The sequence below is a fragment of the Balaenoptera physalus genome, assembly GCF_965194825.1.
Source record: "Balaenoptera physalus genome assembly, chromosome: 10".
NCBI classification, from domain to species: Eukaryota; Metazoa; Chordata; class Mammalia; order Artiodactyla; family Balaenopteridae; genus Balaenoptera; species Balaenoptera physalus.
Genome location: NC_138889.1, coordinates 90,373,043 through 90,398,589, shown reverse-complemented (window position 1 = coordinate 90,398,589; position 25,547 = coordinate 90,373,043). Strand labels below are relative to the sequence as shown.

The following is a 25,547-nucleotide window of genomic DNA, read 5'->3' as shown; positions in this document are numbered from 1 at the left end:
CTTGACAGGTGTCTAGAAAAGTCAGTCCCTGCCAAACACCGCTGAGGACAGATACTGAGCGAAGCCCAGTTAACTGGCCTCAGTCACAGACTGACCCAGTTTGAGAGTGCTGGTGTGTCTAAAAGCAGCGGTTTTAAAACTAGGGTACACATACCTTTGTGGTACCTAATGATTTTCCAGGAGGTATTTTGGTCATTGGTAATTCAAAGGAAATTAATGTCCAGATCCTTACCTTCCATACATACTCTTTGTTAAAAACGACCTCTCCCAGAACATGCTTGTGATCTACAGGTTCTCTCTTCAGCCACTCTCACTTTTTACACTCACCTTACTCCTACTTCAGAAAAGAAATGCATACCCCTCACCCTCCTGAATCTCACCATGGGACAATTTTAGAATGCCTTGCTTCTAAGAGGAGTCCTATGAGAACAGGGTAAGAAATAGTGAAGGATATAATCCCTTACTTCATCCAGGTAATAAACTCTTGGCAAAGAGTCTATCCACAGATCTAAGAATTCATATTCAGAAATGAGATGGTTGTCATGAAATGGGTACTAATATGTTTATTTTAATTGACAAAATGAAATCAGACTTGGATCTGACAGAAAGCAAGACTGATTTGGCTGGATGGTTTGACCGTGAAAACCATCTTTGCCAATGAGATTACACAGTGAATCTCGCCTGTAAATTTAATATGCTAAATCTGTAGTGCCAAAGCTTTGACGAAAATGTATATAAAGCTCGTACTACGCAGTATGTCAGAATTAACATCCTTCTCAGCTATCTAAACTTGACATATAATTTCAGGAGTTAAAATGGGCAAGGAGGTGCATAATGTTTTCTAAATTATTTTGGGGGGTATAAGAACAAAAAGTGTAGCTAAAGGAACTGAGAGTTCCTAAATCATGACCGGGAGAGTGACGTGACATTTAACACCCCCTAGGGGTAGGGGTCCAGGTGACAGAATGGGACGAAGGAGCCCAGCCAGCTGAATGCTGTGTCCCCTCTGCCAGTTGGGCGCGCTGCCTCATGAGCAATCCTTTCTGTCTTGCTGTGCCTGTGAAATTGAAGGCACTGTTAGAGGCACGCCCCAAGCCCCAGTCCTATTCAGCCCCTAAGCACCTGCTCATAAAGTGATTAAGATCAAGGAGTGTTTCACTGCCTGACAAGCTTTAAGATAGTCCATATAGGTAGGCAGCTCAGTTTTTCAGCTTCCATCCCCAGAGATGGACGCTTATAAGAGGAAGTTAATAAATGAGGTGGGTAGGCATTCTGATCTCGCAAGTTAGTTTCTTTTCCTGAGAATACAATACAACTTAATTTGATTTGGCATCACTTATATCTGAGTCCTTGGCTATTTATTCATTATTGATGTAAAAGGATTATTCACTTAAGAGGATGGAGAAATTAAGAGGTATCAACAAGGAAGGCAGGCTAGATTCAGTTGAGATGCAAAAAGATAGATGTAGTATTCTCCAGAAAGGAAGCCACATAGGCGCTGTATGAGGAATTAATGGGAAGTGTCCATTCACCATCTGAGGCCGCAGCTGCTCACTTCCAGTGAGAATGATCGGCCTAGCTGGGGGACAGGCCCGACACCCAGACCCGGAAATACTCCTCCACCAGACAGAGCAGAGCTGCTACTTTTGTCTCCCATGTCACCTGTCCCAGTAGCCTGGGCTGAAAGTGAGGGGTTACTGAGCTATAAGGAATCAGCACTTACATATTTAGCTGCTGCCTGTGGAACTAATATAAATTAGTTTTAAGAGATGTAAGTATACATTTAAAAGAGATACAAATACAAAATAAATTACATGTCCTCCCCCGTTTATCCTGGGTTAACTGAGAAAAACATCAGAGGACTTCACAGTTCTAGTCCTGGCTTTGCTGTGTGGCTCTGGGACCCAGTTTCCCCAGCTGGGAAATTAGGACACCTCGGGTTATAAGTGAAATTTACAAAAATTCAAACCAGACAAAAGCGAAGCTCCTTTCTTACACATTTGCTGAGCTAATTAATTAGAGCTCATTTATGCTGTTTTTTTCTCTTGCTTCCTATGCACTGCCCTCTTTCCCCATTCCTCTCCAACTCAATCTGAAGGCTGACCTCAACATTCCAAGTTCTTTCACCTCTTTTTCTGGCTGGGCCTAAATGCCAGGTTGAGGAATTGCACTGTTTGATCAATACCTAGTACACACCCTAGTACAGTGAGCTCTATGGGCAAATGATTTCCCGTGATTTCCCAATTCATCGTGGTTCTTAAAGTCTAAAGTGGTACCAAGCCTTGTTGTGTCTTCCTTCGCAAATCACAGGAAACAGGGAGAAGGGCTCTTCTCTCTCTAGATCACGTTATACTTGATCTCATGAATCTTCTCTCCTTCAATAATGACCACTGTTCACAGACGGCCGACTTAATGTTCCAGGCACTGTACTAAGCAATTTATATAAACAATCTCATTAAACCCTAAGAGTAGCTTTAGAATAAGTATTATCGTCTCCATCCTACAGATGAGAATAGTGAGGCCAAGAGAAGCTGCGTGACTTGTTTGAGGTACACAGCTTGTAAATGGTAGATCCAGCTTATGCAGACTCCAGAACCCTCAGATATGAAAATGCACTCGTGTAAGAAGAGAGACATAAACCTAATCTTCTGACCCCTGGTTACCCAGACAATAAGTGACAGCCACTGAAGATTAAGATCTCTGAGGTTCAATTTTTTACCTGAAAAATGGGATGATAATATCTATTTCCAAGGGTTGCTGTAATGAGTTGGAAAGTACTTGCAAGTTCTTTTTTAAGATGAAAAAATGCCAGAAAAGGGTAGGATGACTACAGAAGGAGAAGGAAGTAGACACTGGGTTTGTCTCTCAGCCCTCGCAGCTGCCTCTGCCCCTACAGACCGACACAGGCACCTGTGAGAGAGGTCTGGGGCTCCAGGGCGGCCGCAGGTCCACACACTGACCACAGTGCTAAGTTTGATCTCCATGTGCCCTGCAACCTGTTTACTGTTTTTACAGGTGGCTGCCCTTCTTGCACTCCACTTGGGGTGGCGGCCCGTTTCTATGGAGGATGGAAAGGCGCCAGCAGGCCTGTGCAGGCAGGGCCCTGTGACAGGGAGACACTTGAACAGAAGTAACAGGCAGGCTTCTTAGCCTGCCAGTGTCCCATCTGCTCTCAGAACTCCCTTCCTTAGGATTGAGTCTTCTGTTACTGCTGCTGCTGGATTTATAATGGAATCAGTTCCAGCCTTTTTTCTTTTAATTCAAAAAGTAACTTTTTGTTTTTTGCTGATCTGTATTTTCTGTAGCAAACACGTATTGCTTCTATAAAAAGAAAAAAAAAAACCCATAGTGTTATCCACTGGTGATAATCAACATTAGCCATTGAAATATATTCATCTATACCCCTCCTATGCATATGTAAGAATATATACTTCACAGGCTCTTTCATAATCTATTTTTTTCATTCAACTATCAATCATGAATACCTTTCCTTATCAAGAAATGTATTTCTGTAAGATTATGGTTCATGATTAAGTTGTATGGATTTATCATACCTAATTATTGGACACAAATTATTTCTACCTTTTCACTATAACCTACACCTCGGTGACACATATTCACGCTGGTGAATCTTTAGGTTCACCCTTATTTATTTCCAAAGAAAAAAATTCCCAGAAGGGAAACTCTTGGGTCAAAGTAAAAATTACAAAGATAGTACAGAGGGTTCCAATATCTAGTTTCCTCTATTATTAACATCTTACATTAGTGCATTTGTTAGAATGAATCAACAAATTTGGTACACTAGTATTAATGCTAGTATTAACTGAAGTCTAGATTTTATTCAGATTCCCTTAGTTTTTCCCTAATGTCCTTTTTCTGTTCCAGATTTTACCTGAGATACCACATCATATTTAGTCATCAGGTCTCCTTAGTCTCCTCTTGGCTTTGACCGTTTCTTAGACTTTCTTGTTTTTGATGACCTTGACAGTTTTGAGGAGTACTGGTCAGGTATTTTGTAGAATGTCCCTCATTTGGGATTTGTCTGATGTTTTTCTCATGATTAGGCCACGGTTATGGGCCTTGAGAAGGAAAAATCACAGAGGTAAAGCACCATTCTCATCACATCGTACCAAGGGCACATACTATTGATATGACTTAGCGCTGTTGACGTTGACCTTGATCACCTGGCTGAGGTAGTATTTGCTGAGGTTTCTCCACTGTAACGTTACTTTTTCCCCCTTCACACACTGTACTCTTTGGAAGGAAGTCACGACGAGCAGCCACACCTAAGGAGTGAGGAGTTGTGCTCCCCCTGGTTGAAGGTAGAGTATCTACAAAAATTATGTGAAATTCTTCTGAACATGCGATTTGTCTCTTCTTCATTTATTTATTTACTGATCATTTGTTTATATCAGTATGGACTCATGGATACTTATTTTTACACTCTGGGTTATAACCCAATACTACTTGATTTATTTTGTTGCTCTAACTGTTCAGCTTTGGCCTTGGGGAGCTCTTTTAGTCCACTCCTGTGGCCCCTGACATACCCTCACCAATGTAAGGGTTGTTTTGAGGTTTGGGGGGAGCACTCCTTTACTTTCTGACACTACAAAATGCTCCAGGCTCATCTTGTATATTTTCTGCCGCAGTCGTAGAATCAGATATTTCTCCAAGCAAAGGCTATGTATTGAATATTTTTAAAAGGATTTGATATATTCCCGCTAAATTGCCCTCCAGAAATCAACTTGTACTGATTTACAATCATTACTCATACAGGTATGAGAATGCCCATTTTCCCCACATCCTTGCCAATGTCTGGCAGTTTCAAAGTGTCTGTGAGGATGAGATATGTGTGTGTGTGTGTGTGTGTGTGTGTGTGTGTGTGTGTGTGTTTCTCCTCTCTGAAATAACTTCTATGTTATTATTTGGTTTCCTGTTGAACTTCAAGAGGAAAATGCCATGGGGGTTGCAAGCTTTCCCTTTTCTCTGCCTTTCTGTTGGCCTTCCCCAACCTCCCTTCCCTTCCCCACCGCTGCTGGATTTCACAGAACTGATGACCTCCTGTTGTGAGGGCTGAAAGGAACCCTTCTCAAAGCCTCTATTAGGGCCCAGGCAATTCCAGGGGGTAGGGGAGTGAGATGCAGAAAACAGTCCAAGGATTTACCTTCCCTGTTTCCTGCACCTTCAGGAAATCCACCCGACCCAGTTTCCTCATCTTTTCTTGGCAAGTGAATAATGGAAACCAAATCTCTCTCAAGCAGTTTCCTTCCACAGAAATCTTAAACATAAGATTTAATAAAATGCTGGACTTCAAATTTCCTGTTGCCTCAGCTGCTGTATCTTAGAAGTTACCAAAGGAAGAGGAGAAAAGATCAATCAATTAATACACTCTTGACATTAATCTCTGATCTCTGAATGAACAGTAGGCTTTTTTTCAAGTGTCCCATATTAGTTCTCAGTAGTTTTGAGGCCCATTCTGACCTTAAATTGAGGTCCAGAAGTTGTAGAAAGTTGGAAATTGGAAGCACACCAACTCTCAAAACCTACTTCTCATGTCACAGAGGGTTATGAATGTGGATTTAAGAGATAGGAACACCTAGGTTTGAGTCACAGCTTTGTCATTTGCTAGCTGTGGGATTTTGAGTTCAGTGCTCTTTCCCGGAAATGGAGGACAACTTAGTACCTACCTGAAAGAGTTACTGGAGGATTAGATGAGGACTGATATATTGAGAGAGTGCTGGACATATATAGAGAGAGCTTGGCATGGTACCGGGCACCTAGAAAGTGCTCAATACATTTTATGGTTAGATGAAGAAATCAAGGCTAAGAGAGGCTAAAAGTTATACAGTGAGTTGATGGCGGTGAGATTAACTGAAAATCAGAGTTTCTGGTTCCTGAATACACCATCATACCTGCAACCCTCGTTTATTAACAAAAGAGAAGAGCTGACACCGCTGTCACACATGCACTATAGGCACCATCCTGTCACTTGAATGGGTTCAAGATTGCTTCTCAAGCCTGTCCTCTTGGTGTTTGATAATAGGCCGTTCGCTCATAACAACGGTCAAAAGCTATAATTAATTTATTGAGTGCTTTATATGTGCCAATCACTGTGCTCAAAACCTCAGAAGCACCATCTCCCTCTCCCACTGAGTCCACCAGCAAGTTCAGTCCACTCCCACCACACTTCTATCCTGTGTCTGTCCATTCCTCTTCTCCACTGCCACCACCATCTCTTGCTTGAACTGCTGCAGTTGACTTCCGACTGGTTTTCCTACTTCTATTCTTACTTCACTACTGTTTAGCTTTCAAACTGCATTCAGAGTAATATTTTTAAAATGTGCAACAGATTATGTCACTGCTCCACTTAAAAATCCTTCGATGGCTTCCTATAGCCTTAGAATAAAGCCCGTGGCCCACAAATCCCTACATGATTTGGCCCCTGCCTATCTCTTTAACCTATTTCATGCCACTTGCCAGACACACTGGCTCTCTCTGCCCCTCAAATAAGCAGTTTGTTCCTGTCTTAAGGCTTTTGCATTTGCTGTTAAGTTTCAAAAGCTCTCCCCTCACAGCTTGGAATGCTGGCTCCTTAACACTTAGGTCTCAGCTCCAATGTCACCTTCTCTGAGGCTTTCCCTGACCAAGCAATCTAGAGTAGCCACCCGCCCTACCCCTGTGCTATTACATTAGACTATTGTATTGTCTTCACAGCACTGATCACTATCTAAATTGTTTTGAGATGTAAGGGTCCTTAACTATTTTGTTCCCTGCTATATCACTAGTACCTGATAATGTGCCTGCCACCAGTGAAACCTCAACACAGTTTTTTTGAGTGAATGATCAAAACAGCCCCCAAAAGAATTATTGTTCCAGAAACATTCCAAGTCTTCCCAGGCAAACTGTGGGCAACTTGTTGGTCTCAGAGATACTGCCCAGGAATCTCCTGGACAGCTTACTATATAGGTAAGCCCACGCTCCACTGATTTTCTAACTCTCACTGCAATACCAGGCACATATAACCACTGGGGGTACCAGCTGTGGATTAAATGCTGTATCATAAACGATGATTACTCTTACAAGTGACTAAGCCTTACTGGTAAAGGACGTGTGTGTTTGATGGACAAGGGATGCTGTGTCATTGAGGGCAAAGCCTAAGTAAGTTCATGTCCAGCCCTTCCCAAGCAAGGAAACTTGAAGAACCAATTCACCTCCATGAGGAAATGTTCTCACCTTCCTTATAAAACAGCTGCACGGTTGGCAACTTCCAGCCCTCTACAATCCAGCTGACTCAAGGCAGTCTTGGATTCCAAGACTTCAACCATCCGCCCCCTCACCCTAATGGTCTGTGGAGGGAGAGAGTCACCCAGGCCAAGACGGAAATAAAGCGATGTTTATTCACTGCTCCTCTCCTTCCTTCCTCTGGATGAAACATCAGCTGAGGTGCAGATCCAGGAGTGGGACAGCTGTGTTAGTTATTGTGGTGGTAGCAACAGATAGTGGAAAAGCACACAACTAAGAATCAGAGGCATGGCTTCAAACCTCATTGCAGTACACATCAGCAGTATGACCTTGAGCGAGGGGCCTCTTTAAACTAAAGTTTCCATGTCTGTAAAATGAAGATAATGACACCTGTAAGTACTCGCTAAATGGATGCTACTGTTATTTACTAGGCCCTGAACTAATCACTTCACCAACATTTTCACATTCAGTTTTCATAATAATAACCCTGTATAACAGCATTACCACTCTATTTTGCAGATGAAAGAAGTGAGGAGTAGAGAAATGAATAACATCCCAAGTTCCACAGCTGGCAGAGCTGGAACTAGAAGGCCTGGCCCTTGTTTTTAACCATGGATGGGGGACTCCGTGCTGAGTGAAGGCAGCTAGGAGGGGACTTGTGAAGCCAGCTTGGCTGCATTTATCCAGCCAGGTCACTGGTAATGCCTCATTACCAGTAGCACAGACGGGAACCTCTGGCGATTGCTAAAGATTTTTCCAAGGCCTCGGCAGACTCAAACTCTAAACCATGTACTAGAAAACTACCTCCCTGCTATAGGGGATCCCAATAGTCTCTTTTAAAGAAAGGTACAGCCAGATGTTTTCAGTTTTTTCAACCACAGCCAGTCTGTGACTTTCCTATAGCAACCTGGCTGCAAGTTAGCCATTTCCCTCCGATTCTCACCTCGGTTCTTGTGAGCTCCAGCAAACAGAGTCATGCAAAAGGGTCTGCCACCAAGTCACCATCCCCTGGACGGAGTCTCTCTGGGTCAGACATCAGTTTCAATTTCAATTTCATTTGTCCTGAGGTGACAGGCACCCAGGTCTCACTCATTTAATTAGGTCGCATAGAAAATATCTTTCAAGGCCTTAGCTGATTTTCACTGCACCGAACTAGAGAATAAAATTGGCGTTAAGTCGAGATAATGCCTCCTTGTCTGCCTTCAGGGAACCGGTGATGAGGGTGGTCTGGTAGATGCCTGCTTTGCCCTTGCAGCCTCCAGGCGTTCAGGGACTCAGCATACCTTCGCGTGGCGGTATTGTAAATGTCAGTCTTTGCCACTTGAACTCCTTGGAGGCTGAGTCTGTTTCTCACTGACCATTTTACCCCGAGTGTTTAACAACATGCCTGGCATTTAGGACACATCCGGCGGCTGGCACACAGCATCTCTCACTACCTGCCTTGGCCTAGAAGGGATTTAGCTGGTGAAGTGAAAGCTGGGGAAGGCTGACCTTCAGGGAAGAAAGTGGGTGCAGCAGGAAAGCAGACCTTCCTCCTAGGAGCGCTAAGACCTGCCTGCTAGGAGAGCGCCTAACGGAGGAGAACAGCATGCGAGGATCGCCCACTTGGGGGAACGACCAGAATTCCCACCCCAGCCCTCTGAGCTGCATTGACTATAGCAAAGCATTTCAACCTCCCTAAGTCTCAGCCTCTTACCTGTGACACAGGGAGTCATTCATTCGCTCTCTCAGTGAACAAATGTTTATCGAGTACTCACAATATATTAGGTACTGCAACAGGTGCTGGCGTTATGGTAGCGAGCCAGACTGACAATGTCTGGTTCTCATGAAGTTTAATTTCTAGTAAAGAAGGCAACTAATAAGGGAGTAAACAAATTAATAATTTCAGATAGTGGAAAGCACTATGAGGAAAACAAAGCAGGATGCTGAGATAGAAAATGGTGGGTGCGTGTGTGTTGGGGGGCAACTCAGGAAGGGGAAACTATCAGGATCTACCGCTCAGAGTTGATAAGAATTAAATGAGAAAATGGATGCAAAATATTTAGCATACTTACTAACAAGTAATGAACACTCAACCAAAATTCAATTGTTGTTATATTACTTCATCCTGAGGTCAGCTGCTCCCCTCACCTCACAGTGGCTGAGCCCCTACTAAACGCCGGTGAGGGGCACGCAGAGGGGAATCAGATAGGAGCTCACAGTCTGGCAAAGAATGTAGCCTATGTGCTATGAGCAAAGGAAGAAGTGGTAAATTCCACCTACGGAGTCAGAAAAGACTATCACTTAATGTTGACAGATGGATTGGTATTTTCCAGGAAGACTACAGGGCCAGAAGAAGGGCATGCCAGGTGGAAGGGACAGCTTGAAAAAACTCTTGAAGATGTGAAACAGCTTGGCATGTGCAGAGAGCTGTGAAAACTCAGGCTAGAGATAAAGTGTGAGAGGGTACACTGAGAGAAGAAGTATCTCATCAGCAGCTCCTAATGCTTATCTTCATGGGTCATGCTTAAAGTGTCTCCTAAGAAGATGGGGTTGGGGGGGTGTGGATGGGAAAGAACAGGAGACGAGAAGTGTGTCAGGGCTCCATATGGCATCTAACACATTGCTAACACTCCATGATGTGAATAAGGGCTATGCTGGAAATGTTCAGCCTGAGGTCTGTGTGACACTACCCAAGGCAGCACAAACAGATGTTTCAAGGGGGGGAAACCAAACCCCCAGTGGTAACTCAAAATAAATCCTGTGTCAGGGGAAGGCAGGTGTCAGGCTGCTCAAATGTGACTACATCATCAGCACAAGTCTGAGACTCAGCCTAGAAGAGGAATGCAGGTGCCAGCGTATGATGCTGGGGGTCTGGGGTGAACGGACTCTTGCTCCCAAGCAGAGCCCTCTTTGCCAAAGCCATACTCACTTGTCCAAGAGTCTAAGGCCCATGCTGGGGACATGAGAGGGCCCTGTCATAGGGAAACAGGAAACTACAAGGAGGTTTCTTGTGCCAAGTTAATAACTCGGGCATCTCTGCCAGCACATTTTCTCTGAGATGAGTGTAACTGCAGAGGAGATGTTTGTGTAAGGGAACCATTCAGATAGAGCCCCGGCTGCCTGCCTGTTTACTACTCTGTCCTATCCCTGCCCTTGCAGTAAATGCTCTTGTCATGAGTCTCCCCAGGAAATGGAGAAATTAAGGAAGCCATCTCCACCCCCAATATTCCAAAAGCTTATAACACAGCCAACAGGTCTGGACTGTAGGAATCTGCCCCTGCTGGGAGGAAGGCTGCTTAATGCAGACAGCCAAAGAGACGAAGATCACATCCACTGTGCACTCAGCCAGCCTTACCAGAGGCTCTCCTTGGACTCCAGGTTAGTGCTGTCAGATGAGAGAGAGAGCACTAGTCTGGCCAGAAGAGAGGAAGACGACCCAAAACACATGAATACACCAAGCGGGAGAGCCAAAGCAAAGTGAGAAAAGAGGAACTGAACACTGCAGGTCTACATCCTTTTGCACGCCATTGCCCAATCACAAGACTGAACAAAGCCCACTGCTCTGACTCAAAGGGCTGCCCTAGGCAATGGAGGAAATCATAGATACCCAACACGGCATCATGCAGAAAGCAGTCCAGCCTTTGTCACGTTCAAAAGATCTCTGCATAAGTCAGTGAGTCTAAAGACCGTATCAAAGTCGTTCCTTTAGTCTAAGGTACTGCACTTTTGGCTGAGCTCCCAGAGTTAAAAAATCAGTAGATATTACAAGACAAGAGTAGGCCATGGGATCACCATAAGCCACTTGAGCACAGATGAGTTTCTGGGTGAGTCAGCTGTCATCTCAAAAGCTGATGGGTTAAGATGGATGGTTAGGTTTTGCTGGGGAAAAAGAAGTAATACTCTTTAAAGGACCAGGACTAGGGTATAAGTACAGTCTAATGAAGGAAGCAGATAAAGATTATTAAAGACACATTCTGCCTTCCTCCTAGGTTTTCCTGAAGCCAGCTCTGCTGTGACACTCCAATGACATAATCCTACCACTTCAGACCTGTTTCATGCATCTGCAGAAGAACCTGTTTATGGCTCAGTCTCAACATAAATCAGATGTCATTAAGATTTATTTATAATACCCAGAAAGCGACTGTTCTCAACTGGCCCAGTTATAGGGCTCAGCCAGAGCAGACAATCCAAACACCCCACCAGGCACCAGGGGGATGTTCCCCTTGGTATCCAGTAAGGCCCAGTCACCCTCTAGGCCTACGTAGTTGAGGGGCGTCTGCCAGCAATCTAGATGGCTCCCTGCTGCCAGACTCTCAACCCTGGCTTTCAGACTGAGAGGCGCAGGAAGAGCACAGAGAAACCAAGGTTTGAATCCAGTCCTTCCACTTATTACCTGCGTCCCCCTGGACAAAACTTACTCCACCGGCCTCAGTTTCCTCATCTGTAAAACAGGGTCCATGGCTCACAGGTTCTTCATGAACGTAAGAGCAAATGGCACGTGGTAAATGCTCATCAAGGGACCGCTCTTGTCATGAAATGGTGCGCAAGACAGTGCCTGCACGTACCCAACTTTCCCCACATGTGGCTCGGTTCCCTTCTTCTTGCCTGGATTAGATCCTCTCTCAGGCTCCACATTCAAAGTCCCAATCAGAATTAAAGTTTATACACGACAGTAAGCATATCAGATGGCTCTTCTACACCAGCATGAGAAGTTAACAAAAAGTGCATAGACCTTTTTCTTTTCCCACCCACTCCCCCGCTCACTACTTAAAACACGGCACAGGGTCCCCACCCAGCCCAGCACAGACGGGTCGTAGGGACAGGGGGCGGGGAATGACAACAAAATAAATATTTCAGCTCACCACTTTGGGGAAAAGATGCGAGAATTCCTTTAGGGGTTGTTTTTAAATTAAAAAACATTTGCTATGAGACTATAAAGCCACTCCTCCCTAAAAATTATTTTTAGGGCCCTTGGCTGAAATCTATACAAAAGGAAAAAAAAAGAAGTTAAAAAGAAGATGGTAATTCTGTATATAAGAGTTTAAGAAAAGCCTATGGAACTACCTGTTTTATGTTCAGCTGGAAAGAGAAAGCTCTATTCCTTCTCAAAGTGCTTCTCCAATCTCTCTGAAGTCTGATTTCTTTTTTATTTCACCAGCTTCACTCAGATATCACTGACATATCACATTGTGTAATTTAAGGTATATAATGTGATGATTTGATACATGTGTATATTGTGAAATGTTTACCACAATAAGGTTAGTTAACACGTCCTTTACCTCACATTAATTACCATTTTGTTATTGTTGTTATGATCTAAGTCTGATTTCTGCTCAGAGCCTGGTGGGATGAAGGATTCTGGCGGGTACTCAGATGCCTCTTCTCGCCCACTGATGAGGATGGGCTCTGAAAATGGGGTTAGATGTGCGGACCAAGGCCGGAACCACTGGTCTATAAGAAAGACAACATGATCACCCACTCAGCTCTTACTCATTTTAAATGGCATGAATGGTCACAGTGTGGCTGTAAAGGGCACTCTTGCTAGGGGTCAAAATGAGACTCTCAGATGAGGCCTAGCACAAGAATGTAAAAATCATCTGGAGGAGGAAAGTAGAATAACTCCATGAATCTGACATAACTCCATACCAGAGGCTTTATTTTTTCTCTTTCATTCCAACTCCCTCCTCCCCCCTCCTCTGGTAAAGAACAGTAATAGCATTGAAATCCACAGATAATCCTTAAATCTCTGTGGCAGCTCCACTTCTAAACTCCTCCTTCACACTGACGGTTTTAACAGCTGCTAACAAGTCATAACAAGGACCTCTCTTGCTCCAGCCTGGAATATCGATATCCTTTCTCTTTCCCTACTCCAATCATACCAGCCTTCAAGTCTACGTCTTTCATGAGGGTGTGGTGACCCTCCAGCCTACAGAGACTACTTATCATTCCCCCTCAGACTCTCAGAGTCTGGGTGCTGCCTGTAGGGCCCAGGGGAACTTAGCGATTATACTATTCATGGGGGAGCGATAGAAATGCAGGATCCTGAGGGCTGGTGAGACCAGGTGAGACAGAAGCAACCTAATTAAGAGACTATGCATGAAAACTGCCACGGAGGCAAGGCTAGAGGGGCAGTGGCAGCTGGAGCAGTGAGCCACGTCCGTAAACAGGATCATTCATTACAAAGTCCAACCTTCAGAAGGTCCAGGAAGGCTAGGAAGTAGAATGCAAGGTGGGCAGAACTGAAGCATTCAGGAGGGAGGCTGTGAACATGATGGGCACTGGAAGGCGGTCCTGGCTGTGTGGTTCGGGGCAAAGCGCCTGAAAGGTTCAAGGAAGTCACACGAGACTGGGCGCGAAGCACTTAATGTGAAATCCGTTTCCCTGGCATTGATCCCCGCCACCACAGGCATCTCTTGGGGTGCCATTAACCTGGTGTGAGGCTTGCCTTCTTCTCCTCTGGACAGCGAGCAGCCCCTCACAGGCATGTACTGCGACTTATCACAACTCAGATGAGCAGTTTTGTGTTTAAGACTTGTGAAATGAAGATAAGGGCTTTGCATTTTTCCTCCATTTCCTGTACGTCAATAACCTTCCCCTTGGTGAAGACAGTCGGAATTAGAAGGTTAAAAAAAGTGGGAGGCCGTCTAGACGCGCTGGGGTCGGGGTCAGGCCGTGGGATAATGGCTGGTGGGCTCCAGCGTAGGCAGGATACTCCTAAGGGCACTGCACGCCTCTCACAGTGATAACACAGACACTGCAGAAATGTACTTCAAGCTGCCCTGTGTTCATTATCTTTGCTTTCATTTTGTTTTGGGTTGGTGGTGTTTAAGAATGTGGAAGTTTACCCGTCCCATAATCCTCTACTGATTATACTTCCAGACTGGATAGAGGTGGCAAAAGGTGTGCGAGGAATCTTTGGAGCCACTCCCCCAGCTGCCTGCCAGTTGCTCTGGGACCCATCATCTTTGCTTTGCTGGAGCAGAGCCTGGCTCCCTCCTCTAGCCCCCATTGCTTTCCCAGAGGTCAGCCACAAGTTCACACCAAGCAACAAGCAGTGATTACAAACTGTGTGCCTGCTGGGAATATCTTTCTAGTGTCAAGCAACCATTAAAAGCACTTAAGGAAATCACAAGAGGGAGATGAGAGAATACTTTGGGGAGGTATAGCATAGGGAGGGCAGAAGGGAAAGCATCAGCCCACCTCCTGCCTTGGAGGGAAAAACAGGCCATAAAAAGCAAAATTGGTTCTAAAGAATGGGGCTTCCTTAGGAAAACTACAGAACATTGTATCTTTCAACCACTCTCCTGCTGGGGCCAAAACACTTCAGGGTGCCTGAGAAACCTTTTGCTAATACAGAGTAAAATGACATTTTAAGCAACTATGTATTTTTAAAAAATTATTCAGTGAGCATGTATTATAATAGGTACGTTATAACATATAGTCTCTCATCCAATTTGGACTGCATTTTTGTGAAGAAGACAACTATGATTCCCCATTTTACAGATGTGGAAACTGAGGTTCAGAGAGGTCAGTGGCTCGACCATGTTTGGAGTTCAGGTTTGTCTGATTGCAAAGCCAATATTCTTCCTACCAAAAAAAATGTTGGGCTGTGACTCCTTGCCAGGTCTGCATCATTCTGACCTACCTGTTGTTACGCCTGGGCTAATGAGGCACTAGCGTGGGTGGTCTGTAGAGCACAGTGGCCTTTCCTGTCCACTGATTAAAGGAAGAATAAACCTATCTGTCTTAAGTGGGCTAACTGAGTCTCTGTGATGGAATCTTTCTTCAATCTCTAGGTGTCAATAACCATCTAAAAGGGAAGGACTGGTTCTGAGATAAGCAGATAAGGTAACCTTGGGAAAGTCACTTTCCTCTCTGAGTTTAGTATCCTCATCTGTAAAATGGGTCTAATAAAACCTATGTAATACTAAATAAGATACCTTATTAAAATCCTTAATATTATATCTGGCACAAGGTAAATATTTTACAAATGACAGCTATTATTGTAATTTCTGTTTTATTTCAGATCAACAGTTTTGGAAAATACACAGGTTTAGCATCAATTTGTTCCCATTCAGTAGATGCTGTTTATTGTTGAAAATTTTTTTAAAATCTTGAGTTTGTTTCATACCTAAGAACAACTATAACAAAAGAATGGCAGCGGAAGCACAGACAACTTGAGTTGAAGAAAGAGAGCCATATTGTCTCTGGGGCTGGTCCTTTCCCCTTCTGTTCAGTCATCTTAGAGCAGACTATAAACACAGGTATTTAGAGACTAGAAACTTATGCTATACACACATATGGCAGGAACCTTGAGCACTTTAGGAGGTGAAAGACACGTGTAGGAAGAATTAATGCAAATGGCTTTGCTTCTAGTTATATAGTCCCCTGAAGGCACATTTGCTAGAGGAACTCTCTTAAGATGGGCAGCTCCTGGGGAGGGCAGTTCAGGCTGGTTCCCTGGCTTGCCAGCCACCTTAATTGAGCAGGGAGCAGCGAACTGAAGGAGAATCAGGCTGACACTGTGTCCTCGCCCTTGCTCCTCACTCTGACCCCAACAGGGGCACAAAGACCCAGAGGTTCTTCGTGGGTTTTAATCTCCTGCACTCAAAGCTGCTCTGGTGGTAAACTGCATCTTCTTCTGCTCTCTGCCCATGGAAACCTGAAGCCACTGCTGCAGGAGACAGCTTCTATCTGCATCATTTCTGCACCCCTTTCAGAAAGGCTTTCTAGGTTTGAAGCAAGACTAAACCCTGCCCCAGGGCAAAAGTAAACTGTGCTTCAAGTCACTGCCCCTGAGGAAATGGTGAACGATTTTTCTCTTACTGTTTTACCGCTTTTCCTTTAGAGGATACAGCAAGCCATTCCAGTCATTTGAATTTGCAAGAATGGAGAATTTGGGACTCAGAGATTCAACTCAGAGCTAGATTCATTTGCGTTTTAACCAATCCCCCAAACAGTATATTTGGTTCTACAGAACTTCCTGTAAAATAGTAGGCTTTTCAGGATAGGACAAGTGCTAGTAGCTTTTTGGCATGAAGGAAGGAAAGAACAATAACTTCTTTAAGGTTATTGCACTGGTCTTAACTGGGCTTATATCTGTAGGTAGATTTGGGGAAACTAGTTCTCTCAAGTCTGTCTTTCAGGTATTGACAGAAGAGTCAGGTGATGCAGTATGTAAAAATTAAGCCTCCAGAGACTCAGAGGAAACAGAGAAGGACAGACATTGAAATTCCACAGCCTAGTTTTTTGATAGCAGATTTTCAGCAATAAAAAGCTGGCGAGATTTAAGATTACTTAGAGACCTAGAAAGACATTTTGCTCTCCCCCAAGCGAAATTTTAGTCTTGCTTGCCCTTTTTTGTTAAAGGCAAAACCAAACATTTCCAGACCCCCTAATGGATTGCATATTGCAAATGTGTGTACAAACACACAAGCACACACGCACACACCCATACCCATTCTAAATTCAGTTTGCAACCTCTACTCCTTTAATTTGCCTTGCAATCACTGAGTCAGTAATCCTAAACTGAGTAGCCAAGTTTTATTAATGGGCAACTCCTGCAGATCTAAAAGACTTAGCTGGAATAGGTGTGGTATAAAAATGTAGGATTTTACAGAAATTTAGGATACTCTTACATTCTGTAAACCACCACATCACCTCCTTTTTAATTTCTAGAACTTTCGAATGAGGACTCACAATATTGGGCCTCACAGGTTATCTTCCAGGTACCCTTTAAGCGCTGAGATTCCAAACCTTGGAAAGGATATGTTTGTCATAGATATATCTAAAAAGATATCACCCCAAGAACCCCCTGCAGGCTGCAGGCTAAATGTCTGGCACCTTACAGCCCACATATTGTTTCAAACATAGGGGAGGCCGTTTCTCGCATAGCTGAGTACCCCCGCCTCTCTGCACGAAGGGGCTACATTCTGCCACAATCTGGCATTTCAGACTCCGTGACTATTATTTACCATCCCTCTACTTCACAGACAGGCTCTCATCATAAAGATCAGGTCACATAACTAACCCCGAACTGAGCACATTCTGCTCCCTGGTTGGCCTGTCTCACTATTTACCCTCAAAGTCAAAAAGGCTGGGACCGTGTGTGGCTGACTGCTGGGGTGATTTGCTGGTACCAAGCATATCAACCTTGCTGGCTGTGCACATGAAGGCAAGAAGATCTTGGGGTACCCCCAAACCTGGTTCCCTCAATCAGGCTTTCCCTCTGCCTTTCTAACAACATCTGACTGTAATTTGTGTCCATTAAGTAGGCCCTTCTATTCCTAAGGAAACCTGCTTGCACAGGTTTGCTGATGTGCACAGCACATTACTTCCAATGTGCCCTTCCAGGAAAGGGCCTGACTCCCACTTCTGGCGCACAATTCATTCCGACCCAGACATCCTATCTGCTGCATGAATGCAAAAACATATGCACACACACAGGGCATCCCTCATTTTCTCTGGAGTAATGGGAGCCTGGGCAATACTTTTAAGTATTCATGTTCCAACATAAATTAGAATGGAGCATTGAAAACACCAGTGACATCTACACAGATACAAAATGTATTCATTATGGTCGGTGCTATTACAATGACAGGAAATGCATTCCTAATGGCAGGACATTTGAAATAATGTGTTGCTGGATCCTGTGCCCATAAAAGCAATAATGAAGAGACAGGAGTGGGTCAAATAAAAGGAGTAAGAGGGGCACGGGGGAGGAGGCAGCTTCGAGGGCTCTGGGCAATGTCAGTGAGACGGCACATTCACCGGATTCACAGGAAGAGAGTTATGATAGTTTAAAGGTAGGAGAGGCAAGAAGGGCATCTGGCTGACATTCTGGAGAACTGAGGTTTGAATCCTGGCTCTGCTATATGCCAGCTGTGTGATCCTGGGCAAGTCATGTCAATATCCCCTTAGTTACGTCAATATCCAGACTGCTCACTCGTAAAAGGAGGAGAGCTACCTCACAGGACTGCATGAGGAGGATATGAGAGAGCATATGTAAAGTGCTCAGCTACTCTGGTGGGTAATAAGCATATGATCAACATTAGCTCTCCTTTTTCTTCTGGTTATCACGAAATAAATGCACAGCTCTGTGATTTCAGGCATCATCTAGCTCTCTGAATCTCCAAATCCAAGTTTTTTCTTCTGCAAAGTGGAGCTAATAACACCTGCTCTCCCTACTGTGTGAGCTTATTACGAAGAGCAAGTGAAGTGGAATGTTTGGCATATACTATTGATTGGCTGACTTAGTCATTCTCAACTCACTCTCCCTGCTGCGTTCTGTTCTGGAGTGTGGAAGGGTTAAATATGTGCATACCGAGCCTGTACTGCAGTGGGGGGATGGGGACATGGCTGGAGCCCAGTTCAAGCCTGACACAGAAGGATAAGTCTTCCGGTGGTGGGCGGGGGCTGTGTGTTGGGAAAGCATTTACTTTTCTGATTAATACAGACATGGCCCTTCTTCTGACCCCTTCTCCATGCTTGAACATGGATATGACACCCAAAGCTGCAGCCCTTTTTCAATCATAAGGCAACAAGCACGAAGGAAAAGCCCAGGGAGTCTCAGAGGCACATGGCAGTACTGACATCATTAGCCACTGAACCAAAGCCAGCAGTCACCTCCCTCCACACTTATTATGTGAAACAAATAAACCTTTGTTTGCTTAAGCTACTGATACCAGAGTTCTCTCTTACTCAAAGCTGAGCACAATTCTGATACAGTGCATTAAGTACTCCGGTGAATTAAAAGCCCTATATATATAAAGTACACAATCTTCCCTCTGCCAAGAAGTTCATTCTCTTGGACCCGTCTGGCTAATTTATATATATCCTTTAAGCATAGGTTTAGTAGTATCTCTTCTAGGAAGATTTCCAAGACCCTAGCCCTCACATTTTTCCCACCCTTTGGACTTCTCAAAGCATTCCATAACACCCCTATCAGTGCATGTTACACTGCTTTGTAATGATCCATTTACTTGTCTCTTTACTTCACCAGTTGCTTAAAATGTCTCAACAGCAAGGATCCCTATTTTAGCCATTTAAAAAATTTCGTAGCACTTGTCATAATACCTGGCACACAGTAGATAACTCATTAAGGATTTGTTGAAATACTGAATAAACCAACGAAAGAATGACGTGAAAGGGCATGAGGTAAATGATAGCCTGTGTAGCCTTGGTATCCATTCATATTTTTGAAACACTGCAAATAGCTTTCTAATTCCTATTATTACTTTCAGGGTATCTAGGTTGGGAAAGCATAGGTCTAGACAGTGATTTACCGTTTTCAGTCATTCCACTTGATCCTTGTTTTGAGTTCATGACATTCCCTTATTCCAGCCTCCTAAATTATTTTCTGCTGTGTATTTATTGAGTCCATACTTATCTACACAAAACTAATTTTATTTCCTTCCTTGTTTTAGAATTTACCCTTGTGATAACCAAAGACATCCTGGGAATAAATGTTATTTGGCACCAAAATAAATGTTCACACCGTCCAGCAGCTCCCTTCCTAGGTGTCTTGAGTTCTGTCTGTGTGACTGGGGCTTCTGGAGGCGTCCTGCTGTCTCTGCCATATCCGTGTCCTTACCATCCTTGAATGCACAGTGTGCAGGTCCTCAGGCTGAGCCTAAAGTATGTGGTTCTCCAGCAGGAAACAGATGTAAACTCTCGTGTCCTCTCTCTTCCAATAAAGCCAGCTTGTCTCCATTACTTGCATAGATCACAGCCTTCTTGAAGTAACATTACTAATCCCATTGCAAAATATCCAGAAAAATGCAATATTATGATTCAGATTATAAATCAGAAACATGTTCTATTATTAGGCACACTACATTTTTAAAAAGTCTAGAAGGTGAAGTGGTCTCCCTGTGACAGTCACCAGTGGCCAGCCTCAAGTCTGAACTCCCGTTCCCTTTGCCTCTAATGCTCACCATGCCCATTTTTGCTCGGCTGGCCCCTTTGTTCAGTTTGGTTTCAGCTCAAAAGTGACCTCCTTAGCCCTTCTTTGAACACCTTATCTGTAGCAGCTTCTTCTCCCCAGCTCCCTTCTATGGAGTCACCCTGTTTCATTTCCTTTCTAACACTGCTATCTGAAATTATTTTCTTTATTTAGTGGTTTACTAGTTTTTTGTCTATCTCTTCCCACTTGAATTAAATTCCACCAGAGAAGAGATCTCATCTGTCTTGTTCGCCCTGTATCCTCAGCAACAAGAGCTGTGTCTGGCATAATATAGGTGCTTAATAAACTGTGTTGAAAATGAATAAGAAGAAAATGGGCAGTGTGTATTCACTCAGTGAATCCATTTTGCTGCCCTTTACTTGAGTTTCCCTTTGGGAGTGAGGATGAAGATGGGGTTGAGGGCTATCATGAATCCCTAGAGGTGGTGAGGTAAGCTTTGGGAGGCTATGTGGAGTTACGGAAAGAGCTAGAGTTCTGGTTCTGCCACTTGACTAATTGGAACATGTCCCTTACTCTCTCTGAGCTTCAGTTTTGTCATCTGAATGGTAAACTGTTTCAGAAGATCAGTGTAACAATTAAATGAGACAGCGATGGCACATAGTAAATAAGTTAGCTCCCCTCTGCCTGTCCCTTAAGGCTGTAAAAGGAGGAAGGCATCCAGGAGCCCCGGGAAAGTGGTCTAATGCTTTTTCCCATTCTAGCAGTCACCTTAGCAACCGCGATGATTCTTCACGGAGATAACGTCAACCTGCTGTATCACGGAGGTGAGCCCACAGGCCAATTTTGAAGTCCTGAGTATATTCTCAAAACACTGAGCATGAGTCTACTTTGAAAGATTATTAGAAATTTATTCCTCTCCTCTCAACCTTACATCAACTTACATTAAACTGAGGCTGACGTTATTCCACAGAGGTAAGCTTATACATCTGTTTTCAAGAGCTCTGGGCGCTGATCCTGCCACAACGTGTGCTTCTTGTAGTCTCATCAAAATCAGACATTCAACGCCATCAAAAATTTGTGGTCTCCAAGCCTGCTAGAGACACTTCTGGTGACATCTTCTTTGATAGATATTTACTGTTTGAACACATTTAATTCCTTACACTCAATTTATTCTACCCATTCGTTAATTCAACATGCATGAAGTGAGTGCCAACTGCACGTTTAACCCTAGTGGTAACAGTTACTATATCCTCGCAGTTATTAAATGCTAAGCACTGTGCCAAACCCCTTATGAGCATCAGGTCATTCAATCTTCATTTCACCCCACGGGCATTATGATTATTCCCATTTTACAGACAAGAGAGCTGAAACTGAGGAGTTTACATAAATTGCTTATGTGGACAATTAATGGTGGCTAGTACTTTAACCTAGGTCTTTCTGACACCAACCCCATTCTGTTTCACAATACTCTAGCAAGCAGGTCTTGAAAACGCACTTGGTACTACTTATCAGGGTCCTAGATACATTCATGAATTAAAAAGAAACAAGGCTAGACTACATGACCTTTCTCACGGTAGGCACTCCATCTTATTCTTCTTTGCATTCCCACCCCCTTAAACAATAATGAGAATGTCGCTCCTGTTTGCAAAGATGTAGTAGAGCCAAATAGACAAGTTTGCATGAAAGACCTTAAGAAGAAGCCCAAGACACAAAACTGTACAGGGTATAAAATGTGTGAGTGATTATAGCTAGAGAATGGGTTTTACTCTATAACCAAGCAACAAAATGAGGAGACTGGATTAGCCTGGGCATTAGAGACTCAAATGCTTACAGGGACCTAGTAGGTAATATGAATGAATGAAGTGAATAAATTGGGCCAGGTGGAGTCTGGTAAATTGCAAAGTACATACCCCATCTAAGGAGCCAGCTGGTCAACGTCATGGGTAAATATAGATCCAGTATTGCCAGAAATTTTGAATTGCCAAAAGAAGCTGAAAAAAATCTGCGTTTTGATGTGAAATCTTTCAATTTTTAAATGCTGGTCAGTAATTCAAAAATTGAAAAAAATACTTTATGAGGTAAACAAAACATATCCTCAGGCTAGATTTGGCTGATGAGCCATCAGTTTGCGGTTTTTGAATCAGACTATATTTCATAATCTTTTCATCACTAAGGATCCCCATGTACCCTCCAAAGGCTTCAGAATTTGAAACTCTGTCTAACATACAACATTTTTGAATATTTAATTAGTTTTCTTGCATGAATTAAATAATCAATAACTGACAAATTAGGTCACCATGGGGGGAAAACAGCTAACATAACTCTGCCCTGTTGCAGTTAAATGTAAGATTTCCCACTACAAGTTTTGAAATATTGAAAATAGTTCATAGACTTTTATTTCTATCTTCATAGATCCTTCTGGGGTCTGAAGAGCCCAGTTAGAAATTAAACATGTAGATTTCTAAGATCTGGTGGCAGTGAGGCATAGTGGGAAAACGTGGGAACTGGAGTCCAACAGAATTGGGTTGAATCCTAACTCTTCAACTTAGTAGCTGAGTGAAGGTCAATAAATTATTTAGCATCTTTTACTTATTTGCAAAATGGGAATAATTTGTGATCCATGTTTTTCTCTTACCATCACCATCTAATTAAAAGAAGCATCCCAGGTAACAGCCCACTTAATACCATTATGATGATTACAATAGTTCCAGCTCACAAATGAACAAAACAAAAGGTCATCTATCATGAACAGGAGCTATGATGACATGCACACTGATGGAGGAGCAGCACACTTATGACCTTCTATTACACCTTTCATCCAAGGAACTCCAAGTGCTTGATGACAGCCCGAAATTAGAGCTGGAGAACCAGAAACTTGGTGTGTTTATGAGTCTTGCCTAAAGTCGTGCCCTGCCTTAGGTGAGCAGATGCCAGAGGGTCTACGCCTTAGTACCTCTTGCTAAATAACAAAAAAACTGCATCTTTGTTGCCACCACTAACATATGTATTAATAACTGAACTCATCACTACAGTGCTTTATTATTCACAAAATCATTCTCACAAAATCATTCAACACACATTCACCATGTGCTCCTCACAGGCACCCAGGCTGGGGAGGCACAAGTCAGCCCCATTTTGTGAATCAGAAAACAGGTTCTAAGAAGTTGGAACTAGTTTATGGACACCAAATTAGCAAGAGACGGAAGTAACTCCAGTGACCTCAAATTCATGGTTTTTCTCATACACCCGACCTATAAGAGGCCACAGCAAATGAGAAACAGGGGTGCTGTTAGGAGCCACGTGCTAGCTGAGTGAGCACTATTCTGTTTATCTGAAATGCTAGGTGTATAAGAAATGGAACTTGTTCTGGGATGGACAAAAGATACAGGCACTTAGGGGCACTCTGTTGTCTAACTATAAAAATCTGTGTTAAGAAAAACTAAATTGTCATCTTAGATTACACACTAGTTTGCCTCTGTAAGGGCGGCAGAGCAGAATATTGTTCAATTGTGCTTACCTTTTCCAATTTACCCTCCTGTCCTGCCCCCACCTGGGAGAAGAGAAGCCCTACAAACCACATGACTCCTCCGCCTCCCTGCCCCCCAACCTTTCCTACGGTAACTGACTACACAGGCATGACCACCTAACTCAAGGGCAGCTAATTAATAGGTATGAATTGGCTATATTTTCTCTTGGGACTGTGGTGAGGCAATGTTGAATCCTGCATCAGAAAACTGCTATATAGCAGGGGCCAAAGTGCTGCCAGGACAAGCTGAAATTACAAGGAAAGCAAACAGAGGATGCTGCTCTGCGGGGCGGAGAGTAAAGCAGGAAGGAGAAAGAGACAAAGAAAGAACAGAGACTGAGAGAGCAACTTCTGGTCTTGACCAATTTCCACGCCTATGCCCATCAGGTACAGAAATACTTCCTTTGACTGGGTCCTGTGAAATGCACCATGTCCTTTCCATACCCCACTGTGTTATCTGAGCTAGCGTGGGTGGATTTCTGTTCCTTACAATCAAATAGTCTCTGATTAATATAATAAGAAACAGGAGCCATAGTTATATCACAGAACAACGACAAGAGTAAGAAATGGCTAAAAAAAAAAAAAATTAAATCTTTCTTTTAGATCATACAGAAAGAGGAGAGAATGAATGAATGAATGAGTCTTCAAAGTTGAAAAGACTCTAAATTATGGCTGCCTCAAAATACTCCAAGTTTATTTCCATTTTATCTATACTCTTTTTAGATATCTATACTCTTTTTAGAACGAAAAGGATAAGTGTCGGCAAAGCTCTCTTCTTATAAAATAAAGCACAATGCTGAGGACTTAAACAGTGATACAGTACATACTTTCCCCTCGTGAACCATAGTTCAAAATTCCCTTGTTACTCACAGAGCGTACAATTATGATGTCCATTCTCCACCTGCCATCAATCAACTTACTGTTGTATAGCTCTGTTCAGGGCACTGGTTCAAATGAGTCAACAACTGTGAAATCTTCTCTGATTCCCTAGGAAGAATTAGTTACTTTTTATTCTGCTTCCCATTGCACTTAACACATCTCTCTATGTGGGTTCTCATACTGGTATACTATAATTCTTTGCTCATTTCTCAATCGGACTACAAGTGCTTTGAGGGCAGGGCCCATGGCTCATTCTCTAACCCTGCTGTGCCTCGCACAGTGTCTGACTTACAAGCTGGTGGAATAAATCAAGGCTCATTAACTCTGCCTCATGGGAGACTTCCTGGAAACAGTAATTAAGATTAAAAACTTTTTGTAACAAATCAACTGGGGTTACAACTACACACACAAATTGTGTTTAACCATTTCAACTGAGTTAGCCTATAATTTTAGTTTCAAAAAAAGTACCAAGAACATGTCAGAATTTAAATACCTGCTGAAAAGTTGCACTGCAAAACACTGCATGGAGTTGGGGATGCGAAGGAGGTTAAACACCTCAAACTGTTAAGTACAGCTCTCATCTTTGGTGAGCTCAGACTGTACCATTAATTTAATACTGAAAATTCAAAGTAATCATTTAACTAAAATGACATGAAAAAAGTGCTGAACCCAGCATTTTGCCTGAAGTGGTTAAAATGCCAGGATATAGAGGTGGACTGAGTTTCCTGGAAACAAAGTTTATGGGACAAGCAGACACGGGTTGTTGGCAACTCAGCTTTGTAAACTACTTCTTATGATGCACGGTGAAACACTCACCTCTTTAATAACTACACTTTCCTACTGGCAAAGCTGAGGGAGGGGGATAGGAAGCCATTAACAAGTGTGAGGTGATGTTGAAAGGGTTCTGCTGAAGAACCCATGGTGTCATTTGTTCACTGCATTCTCCACTTTCAAACAAGGAGAGCAGGGACTTAAGGAGCTAAACTATGATCAAGGTACTACTTTTGTTAGTGG

The 25,547-nt window shown here is 43.3% G+C and overlaps 1 protein-coding gene across 4 annotated transcripts in view; it reads right to left on the bottom strand.

The window, feature by feature from the left end:
• The window catches only part of TRIM44 (tripartite motif containing 44), a 112,530-nt gene that overhangs the window by 6,861 nt on the left and 80,122 nt on the right, over window positions 1-25,547 (bottom strand). The window contains exon 5 of one of the 4 annotated variants that reach the window (XM_082477522.1): window positions 24,525-24,641. The exons of 2 other annotated variants lie outside the window; for them this stretch is intronic. In XM_082477522.1, coding sequence (XP_082333648.1) covers window positions 24,566-24,641 — 76 coding nt within the window. In that variant the 3' untranslated portion in view covers window positions 24,525-24,565. The remainder of the gene's footprint in view (window positions 1-24,524; window positions 24,642-25,547) is intronic. One more of the 4 variants, XM_082477521.1, reaches the window with a different exon arrangement.